Source organism: Cervus elaphus, chromosome 8 (genome assembly GCF_910594005.1).
Source record: "Cervus elaphus chromosome 8, mCerEla1.1, whole genome shotgun sequence".
NCBI lineage: Eukaryota > Metazoa > Chordata > Mammalia > Artiodactyla > Cervidae > Cervus > Cervus elaphus.
In genome coordinates this window covers 4,824,383-4,834,117 of record NC_057822.1, presented here as the reverse complement: position 1 = coordinate 4,834,117, position 9,735 = coordinate 4,824,383, and the positions used below count along the sequence as shown (strand labels likewise).

The window sequence follows — 9,735 nt, the reverse complement described above, 5'->3', positions numbered from 1 at the left end:
ACTGAGGGGTAGGCAGGAATTACAAATCCTACTTTGCAGAGGAGAAAACCGAGGCTCAGAGAGGAGAAGGGAATCCCCCAAACTGCATCACTGATAAGTGGACCGCCAGGATAACTGGTTCCATTTTCCGGTCTCCCTGGATCTCAGAATGTCCCTCCGGCATTAGGATTCAATGCCCAGGAATGGTCTGGGCAGCTGATAGTGTAAGTCACCAGTCCTCCAGATGGAGAGAGGGTCCAGACCTTCAGTCCAGAGAAGATCTGGTCACCTTCAGGGCAGGGCCCACCTCTCTTCTTTCAATCCGTGGAACTCAACAAACTTTGTGAATTCTGGCAAGTGGCCCCCCTCCCCATCTGCTTCCCTCCACGCTGGAGAATCCAGAAGGCTGTACAGAAACAGGGGGTTATTTCCCTAGCCCCCTCCCTGCCCACCACGTGGCCACACTGCCCAGGAGCAGATGGCCCCATTTGGCTCCTGGCACTGTGTGCCCAGACCTCTCCTTTGCAGAGTCACTCTGGGCCAGCTCCTGAGCAGGGGCTGCTGCCAGCTTCTCCCCCTCCCCAAATCTACCTCTGTCCCCCATGGCTGGTTGGCAAGATTCCCCAGGTCTTTCCTTCGGGCCTCATGAACTCTTATACATCCTTCAATGCCCCAACCCCCATGTTCTCTGGAATGTCTTTGTTTCTCCTAACACACAGCCCACATAAACACACACACATGCACAGCCCACCCCCCCCACACACGCACAGCCCACGTAAACACGCACGCACACACACACCCCTCCTTCCCGCTTACACACACACACACAGAGCCCACATAAACACACATGCATGCACAGCCCACCCGCCCCCCACACGCACAGCCCACGTAAACACACACGTGCACGCGCACACACACTCACAGACCACATAAACACACACACGCACAGCCCACCCCCCCACATGCACAGCCCATGTAAACACGTGCACACACACACACATCCTCCTTCCCTCTTACACACACACACACACACACACACAGAGAGCTCACATAAACACACGCACAGCCCATGTAAACACGCATGCGCGCGCGCGCGCGCGCACACACACACACACACACACACACACACACACGCACACAGAAGCACGCAGTAACGAACCCTCATAGTCAGTCTCTGCCTTCCATCACACAGAAACACATAGGCGCGCACGGGATCCATCCCTCCCCCGGGGTTTTCTATCTCCTCCCTTCCTCTGACACACACACACACACACACACACGCACACACACCCCTCCGCCTCTCAAGCCTGTCTCACTCTTACACGCGCGCGCGCGCACAGCTGCAATGCCCTGGCTCACACTCCCTGCAGGCACCAGGCAGGAAGACAAAGGTCGCCGAGGCTCCCGGCGCCGCGCACCGAACGCAGCTGAGCGGCTCCCTGGCCTTGGCCGGCCCCGAGCCGGGTCTCGGCGAGGTCTGGAGCCCGCCCCGGGCGCCGGAGCCCCAGCCCGGGTCAGCCCTCGGGGGTGCGCACGCGGCCCCCCGGCCCCGGCCCCGGCGCGCCGAGGGTTAAGGCGCGGGCGCGGGCGGGGGAGGCGGCCCCGGGCGTGATTGGCCGCGTCGCCCGGGCCCCGCGCCCCCGCGCCCCGCCATTGGCCCGTCGGCGGGCCCGCCTCTCGGGGCTCGTAGCGCGAGCCGCGCTCACCCGCGGGGGGCCCAGCCTCGCCGTCCGGACAGCGCGGTCGAGAGCCGGGAGTGGGGCCGGGAGCGCGGCGCGGGGCCGGAGCGGAGCGCGCGAGCGATGGTGAGTGCCGCGCCTGGCCCGCCTCGACGGCCCCCGGCGGCGGCGCCCGGGTGGGACTCGGGGCCGGCCCGGCGCGCGGGGGGCCTGGGCGCCGGCTGCGGCTCTGGGAAGGCGTGCAGTCGTGGGGTGCGCGGGCCGCGCTCGGCTCGCCTGGCGGCGCCGCGCTCTGTTCCATCGGGGGCGGCTGGAGGGGGTCGGGGTGGCCGCTTCGGTTCGTGCTCCCTTGCTGTGGTTTTGCGCTGGGACGTCCGGAAGGCCCTGAACGCGGCTGGGCTTGGAGACCCTCGGCGGGTTCCGTAAGGGGGTCGGGGACCATCCGAAGCGCTGGATTCGGTAGGACCTGAGTGTCCCGGGACTCTGAGGCGGGTCTGGGGCTGAGGCTCGGCTTGGAGCGTCGTGGGTGGCCGCGCCGAGAGCTTCGGAGGAGTAGTTCGGGCGCCCTGGGACCGGACTCACTATGCCCTGAGGGTTGAGAGTGGATGCTGTCAGAGACCAGGGGCCCCTGGGGTGCCCTAAGCCCAGCGATCTGGTCTCCCCAGCATGTCCCAGTAATGGGTCTTCATCGGAGGGGATTGCTGAGGCCACTGACTCGGATGGGCAGTGGCACCAGGAAGAAAGGAGTTGGACTTGGGGACTTGGGGGGACGGGACGGGGCGGGGGGGAGGGAGGGGGTCGGTGTTTCTGAAGTCCCGGGAGAGAAATCCGTTTGGTCAGGCTGAATTCGTTGAGGCTGTTTTAGAGAGGAGGGTGGTTCTGGAAGGAAAGCCAAGATCTTTCAGTACCTCTCTGGGGCCTGGTGACCACCTCACCATCATGGAGGCCGAGGCCACCTTCGTCTCTGTGGCTTGTCTTCTCCGAGGGCAGGCCCCTCCGGTTCTCTCTCTCGTCCTGCTCTGTGCCCTGTGGAGTGGACACAGGGCCCCATGTAGGGCCTGAGGAGGGCATGTGTCGGTGATGGTGGCTGCCAGGCCCACGGACGCAGCCACACCTCCCCGTCTCTGTGACGATGCCGTCAAGCCTGAATGTGCCAGGTGGGGGCAGGAAAGGACCCCTGTAGCCTGATGAGTCCCCCCAGCGACTCCCCAGGACCAACTCCCACTCTCTCCGGGGCTGGAGCCCCCATACAATATCCCGTTCTTCTTCCCCTCAAGCCAGTCCCCTCTTTTCTCGCCCACGAGTGTCTGCCTCCCCTGCACCACCATGAGCCACTCCAGAGTCAGTAATAATGAACTGATGGCTGATTCCGCACCTAGAGGTGCTTAGAAACTCTTGGATCCAACCTACCTCTTTGATCAGGAACCGCCCCCCGGATTGCTCTTCTTGAATAGTTGCAGTGGCAGAGTGCTCACTCCCAAGTGGATCGGCACTTGATTTAAGGTCTCAGTATATGGGAAATAAAAAAAGGGTGACTTCGAGGTCATATCATCCACTCTGCCTCCAAGCCCACCCTGACCTTAGTTACTCAGAAAGAGAAATTTATCCTTCTCAAAAATCAGTTAAAGAAGGAGAGGTCGGTCACTTTGCCCTGGTGACACATTTCAGAGCCTTACACCCTTCCAGCCTGTCAGAAAGACCCCTGGTTTTGTTCTCAAACAGACTTGGGTCTGAATTCTGGTTCCTCTGCTTCCCCAGAGGGACAAGTGACATCATCACCTCTGAGTTTCTGTTTCCTCTTCATCTGTAAAATGAGATGATATGTCTTATCTCTCAAGGATGGTGTACAGACTTGGTGAGCTAACCCAGCAAGAGGGCTTTACTTGAATACAGCTTTCTGATACAACTTTAAGCTCAAGGTGGGAAGTTCTGCCTGACATCTAACCTCTTTGCTAAGTGCAGAAGAAGGATTAAAGTTTATCATGTGGGGAGAAAACGGGGAGGGTGATACTTAGAAAATCAGGCATTAGCTCATCATTCAACAAAGATTTATTGAACTCTTCTATATGCCAAGTCTTGTCTAGGGAGGAAAAAAACGGTCGTAAACACCATGGTAAGACCGCTTCCATGGGACTTCCCCTGGCCACCCAGGGGTTAGAGGCTGTGCTTCCACTGCAGGGCGCCCGGGTTCAATCCCTGGTCAGGGAACTAAGATCCCACACGGCACATAGCATGGCCAAAAAAAAAAAAAAAAAAGAGGGCTTTCACTAGTCTATAAATGTCCACACCATCCTCAGGCTAGGTGGCCTGTCTTTAGGAGAGGTAGCGTGATGCTGCCAGGGGAGGACTCCCTTCTGGATGGAGAGGTGGGAGAAAACTTCACCGAGCAGGTGGCGTCTGAATTGGAAAGAACATCCTGGGTCAGGGCACTTCTGCGAGCAGAGGACCAGAGATGTGGGAGTGTGGGAAGTACTCTTGGAAAGGGCCTGATGGGGCTTGCTCGGCCTGTGGGCACCGGAGCAGCAGGAGAGAGGGGAAGGTGGCAGGGGACGCTGCTGGGGCTGGACGGTGGGAGGCTGGGGCAGGCCGAGGGGCCGGAGCTCCACCGTGGGTAGTGGGTCCACTGCGATCGGGCGGGAAGAAGGCTGACGTCAGGCTCCTCGGCCCCTGTCATTTTGGTTTCTCCTAAACACCAGGCCCTGTGCTCATTCCTGAGGTGGGGGTGATTCAGGGCCGCTAGAGTGTTTATTCCTTGGCTGTCCTGCTCCACGGGTTTTAAACAGTTCAGCGTTCTTGCCAGCGTTGCCAAGTTTCCCCTGGCCCCTGGGTTCCTAACGGGGCTCTGCTCGGACAGCGCGTGGGCTGCTTCCTGTGTCCTGCCCCCATCTGCCTGGTGGGCCCCAGCTCCCCACCTCGGTCTCTAACCCCTTGGCAGGGAGTCAGCGCTGTTCTCAGAGGCTTCAAGTAGACCCCCTCTGCAGACGTGGGAGATGAGGGTTCTCAGGGGCGTTTTGTCCCTCCTGTCTCTGATTGTCCTCGTACTGCCCAGCAGCAGGCACAGAGAGATGAAGGAGATTGTCAGGGTCACACAGCAAGATGGTACCAGAGCCGGCGCAAACCTCCTGGATGTCCGGGGGGCTACCAGACAGACAGGTTGGGGGAAGGAGGCCCAGCCTGCTCTTGTGGAGCCCTGAGAATGTTTCTTTACCTTCCCAACTAGGGGCTGAGCTGGAGGGTCAGCAGTCATCTTTACTGTAAGTGGCTGAGCTGAGAACCAGGTCCAGCTCCCAAGGGTCAAGACTGGGTGTCCCACCCACTTGCCGCGTGACTTTGGGTCAGCTCTTCCTTCTCTCTGCACCCGCTTTCCTCCCAAGTGCGGCCGGTTTGCTCCTTGTCAGGATCGCAGGCCAATACCACCTAGTACATGACACAGAAATGTTTCACACACTGTTAAGAACTTGAGGGAAAGTGTGATTGAAGACAGGAGGAGAAGTGGACAACAGAGGACGAGACGGTTGGATGGCATGACCGACTCAGTGGACATGAGTTTGAACAAGCTCTGGGAGATGGTGAAGGACAGGGAGACCTGGCGTACTGCAGTCCATGGGGTCACAAAGAGTCGGATGCGACTGAGCGACTGAACAACAACAGAATGACTGATTGAAGATGGGAGGCCAGCCACATGCCCCCTGAACCAGTCTGCAGGGAGCTTCCAGAGTACAAAGTGTGGCCTGCCACTGTGCTGTTGGGTTATTGCTTATAGGCACCTTATAAACTTTTGTTAAAGAACAGATACATTGTTTCCCAGGTGGAATTGGAGAGACCAAGCCCTATACAGGGTAGAAGCAGGATTTAAGTAGTAGGAGGGCTATGGGGTGGGTTCAGCAGAAAGTTTCAGGCGTTGGCCAAGACATAAACAGCTTGGCCAAAGTCCACACTTTGATGTCAGGGTGATAGCAACAGCGAGGGAGGAGCCATCAGCAACTGTTTACGACTTTTTGTCCTTCTCAATATTTTCTTTTCAGTTAACTAGGTAAGCGCCCTGCCCTGGTCAAAGTGCTGCATTCATTCATTCATCCACCCATTCATTCATTCACCAAAAAAGTATGCCTCACATAATGCCAGGAGCTGGGGCTGTGGGCATGAGTGTGGATGAGACTGGTAGGTCTGTTTTTCAGTCTGGCAATCAGGAGATAGGGAGGAGGAAATTACAAGTGTGATTTCTGTTACCAAGGAGACACACAGGGTGCTGTGTGCGCAGATAGGGCAACCTGGGGCCGTAGAAAGGCTGCCCTAGAGGCAGTGCTGTGGAGGTTGTGGCCTTAAAGAATGGACGAGACCGGGAAGAGCATTCCAGGCAGGGGCAGCAGTAAGTGGGAGATGGGACAAAACTTGGTGCTCTCGGGAGTTAATTTGCCTGCAGGCTCAGAAGATGACGCTTGGGAGGTGGCCGGGGTGGGCGCGTGCAGGGAAGGCCTGGTTCAAGACTTGGGGCTGGATCATAAGGGCGGTGAGGGGAGTGATGTGGTCAGGTCTGCATTTTTGAGATAATCACAGAGGCTGCTTTGCGGAGAATGGAGGGAAAGGGCAAGGCTGGAGGCCGGGAAACCCTTTAGGAGGCCGCTGGAGCGGCCCCAGGAGAGACCACAGTGGTCTGAACACCCGCTATAGCCCCCACCCACTCCACCCCACCCCACCCCACCCCACACACTGCCCAGGGTGGGCAGTGCGGCGAGGAGGGGGTCTGGCCCTAGAGGCCCCCCAGAGTCCCCTGCCCTGTGGGCGTGGACTTTCCTCTTCTCCTGCTTTCCTGCGAATAACTAGCGGGCCTCCAGGAACTTTGATCTAACAGAGGAGAAAGGCGAAGTTTCCAAAAAGTTCTGAAATAAGGTAGAAAATGGGGATGTAGCTTCAGGGTCCCCCGGGCCATGCGAGTGTATCAGGGAAGGCTTTCCAGAGGAGGCGGCATTTGAACTGCTTCCTCGGGCCACAGTGAATGGAACGGAAGGCTTCCAAGGAGCCAAGCTTTGGAGAGAGGACAGTGAGGAGATAGGATGCTCTTATAGAGGACAGATAGGAGATAGCCAAGCTTTGGAGAGAGGACAGAGAGGACAGTGATTCCCTGGGAAAAGACCCTGATGCTGGGAAAGATTGAAGGCAGGAGGAGAAGGGGACGACAGAGGATGAGATGGCTGGATGGCATCACCGATTCGATGGACACGAGTTTGGGTAAACTCCGGGAGTTGGCGATGGACAGGGAAGCTTGGCGTGCTGCGGTCCATGGGGTCACAGAGTCAGACACGACTGAGCGACTGAACTGAACTGAAGGTATAGTCTGGCCGGGGGCAAAGATGAATGAGTAACCAGTGCTGACTGACCCCACTGCCAGAGAGGGGCGCTGGGAGTCTGGCACCTGGGGGTCCTGCCCTTTCCCCAGTGGGCCTGAGGATGGGGTGCCCAGGCCTGTCTCGGCTCCCTGACGAGCCTCAGAAAGGCTCCCTTTCCCCACAGGGCTCCTGGTGGGGGAATTAGTGAGGGGCAGATGTAAACAGAGGAACAAATTTCTGGGAAACATTCAGGAAATAAGCTGAGAGAGGATCCAACTTCAGGGAGGTGGGCCTGGCTGCTCGATCTCCTTAAAATCTTGGAGTGCTTGTGTTAAAGGGGGATGTGTAACCACCTAATTCAACAGCAACCCACTCCAGTACTCTTGCCTGGGAAATCCCATGGACGGAGAAGCCTGGTAGGCTATAGTCAGTCCGTGGGGTCGCAAAGAGTCGGACACAACTGAGCAACTTCACTTTCACTATTTTACAGGAGGAAAGACTGAGGGGTGATGTGAGTGTCGTGTCAGCCTTGTGACCGTCATACTAACCACAGGGAGCAGGTTCATCCCCATTACAGATCTGGGAAGGCTGAGGCTCAGTGATCAGTTAGGGAATTAGGACCTGCAGGCAGGCAGCAGCCTCCTGATTACTCAAGATTCTGGCTTCAGTCCCAAACTGCCACTCGATTTGGCAGAAACTGCCTCCCTGGGAAAACCCCCTGGGGACGGGGATGGGACTGTTGGGCAGTGGCCAGAGGCCCGGGGAGCTGATTGGGGCTGGACACTGGCCCGGCCGACATGCTAATTACCTTTCGCCTTTGCCCAGCACTTGACAGTGAGGTCCTTCCGCCCACCCCCTTCACCACCTGTCCGTGATCCCACGGCCAACAGGTGGCAAAGCCAGGGCTGAAACCCAGGCCTGTGTCCCCCCAGCCCAGACCCCTATCTCCCAGCTCCCGGCATTGCCCCAGGGGCCCAGGACCAGGTCCCCAGTGGCCCCTGTCTGGAGACGTCCCCAGCCTCCCGACCTCATGCTCACCGTGTGTGAGGAGCGGCTCCTGACCCAGAAGACAGACCCTCCTCCTTCCCAGGCTCCTCCCCACCAGCTCCTCCCCTCCTCTCGGGGGAAGGCAGGAGTCCGGTTACAGGGTAAACACCGCCGGATCAATATTTACCTCCGCCTGGAGCCGGAGCCTGCCTCCCACGCGCCGCCTCCCCAGGTGTGCGGACCTGCCCCGAGCTGGTCACCGAAGGCAAGGCCGAGGGTGAGATGCAGCTTCAGCCTGCGGCCCTCGGCAAGACGCGCTTAGTTTTCCTATCTGTAAAATGGAGTGGCTGGAACAGACTGATTCAAGGGGCCCTTTTCAGCCGTGGTATGTAGGATTCCAGGCGTCATGCTCTGCTTCAGAGCACGGGTGTGGAGTTGGCCAGACCAGGGTTTCCATCTCAGCTCTGCATTTCCTCCCTGCAAGGTCAGTCCCTTCCAGCTTCAGTTTCCCCAGTTTGTAAAATGAGCTGCTAATGGACCTGTTTTGGAGGATCACTGGTGAGGATGAACGAGCTGACACCTTGATGCGCAGAGTTTGGGGCACAGGATAAGAAGTGAGTGGGGCGTCCCTGGTGGCTCAGACGGTAAAGAATCTGCCTGCAGTGCTGGAGACCCGGGTTCGATCCCTGGGCCCGGAAGATCCCCTGGAGGAGGGCATGGCAACCCACTCCAGTATTCTTGCCTGGAGAATCCCCATGGACAGAGCCTAGTGGGCTGCAGTCCATGGGGTCACAAGGAGTCGGACACGACTGAGCGACTAACACACATAAACACAAGAAGTGAGTAAGTGGTGGTGGCTGGTGGTAGTGGTTGGTGGTGGTGGCTGTTATTCCAAATAAACATTTGATAATCCTCTGGATCCAGGCACTGGGTTGCGTCACTTGGGAACAAGAACCAAGGGTGGGGACTGTAACCTCAAACCCTCCTAGTACTTGGGCGGGGGGAACCCAGGCGTTGAAACAATCCCTGGGTTAACACCACACACACACACACACACACACACACACACACACACAGGAGTTGTAAAAGCCCCTGGGTTAACACCACATACACACACACGTCACACGCACACACCCAGGTCCAGGACTGACCTCAGCAATCTGTGCCGTGAGAGGGGTGAGGGAGGAGGCAGAGGGGAGGACGGATGCACTTCCGAAGCGGTCAGTTCACAGGAGCTTCGCGTCCAGTACAGAGAGCAGCTGTTGCCTCCAGCCCTGGAGAGGAGGGGACGTGGGGCAGGGCAGGCCCAGGGGGGCTCGGCCAGCTGGCAGGAGTGGCCCCGGGTCCAGCCTGGCCCCCTCGCTTTCTGCGCTGTCTCTTGGGACACGTCACCTCTCTGGGCTTCGTTTGCCTGTCTCTCCTATGGAGATGGTGGCGCCTGCTTGGTACTCCAGTTGAAACAGTTGTATCAGATGCTGTTTCGGAAGAACCCAGCTCCCTCCTGGCACATCCAAGGGGCTCAGCCTGTTTTATCAGCCGCTTTTATGGCTACAAGAACCACTCGCCGGTCCTGCTCATCAGGGTGCTTCTTGAGGGCATGATTTTTTAAATCGTGACAGAGGGACTTTCCTGGTGGTCCTGTAGTTAAGAATCCGCCTGCTGGTGCAAGGGCCACAGGTTCGATTCCTGGTTGGGGAGCTGAGATCCCACCTGGCCACAGAGCAGCTCAGCCCATGGGCCACAACCACTGAGTCCGTGCTCTG

The 9,735-nt window shown here is 58.2% G+C and overlaps 1 protein-coding gene across 1 annotated transcript in view; it reads left to right on the top strand.

Annotated features, from left to right (window-relative positions):
* Positions 1 to 1,683: 1,683 nt before the first annotated feature.
* Positions 1,684 to 9,735, top strand: part of ECE1 (endothelin converting enzyme 1) — a 123,347-nt gene continuing 115,295 nt past the window's right edge. The window contains exon 1 of the mRNA XM_043909114.1: positions 1,684 to 1,784. Within this exon, the coding sequence (XP_043765049.1) occupies positions 1,782 to 1,784 (3 nt within the window). The 5' untranslated portion in view covers positions 1,684 to 1,781. The remainder of the gene's footprint in view (positions 1,785 to 9,735) is intronic.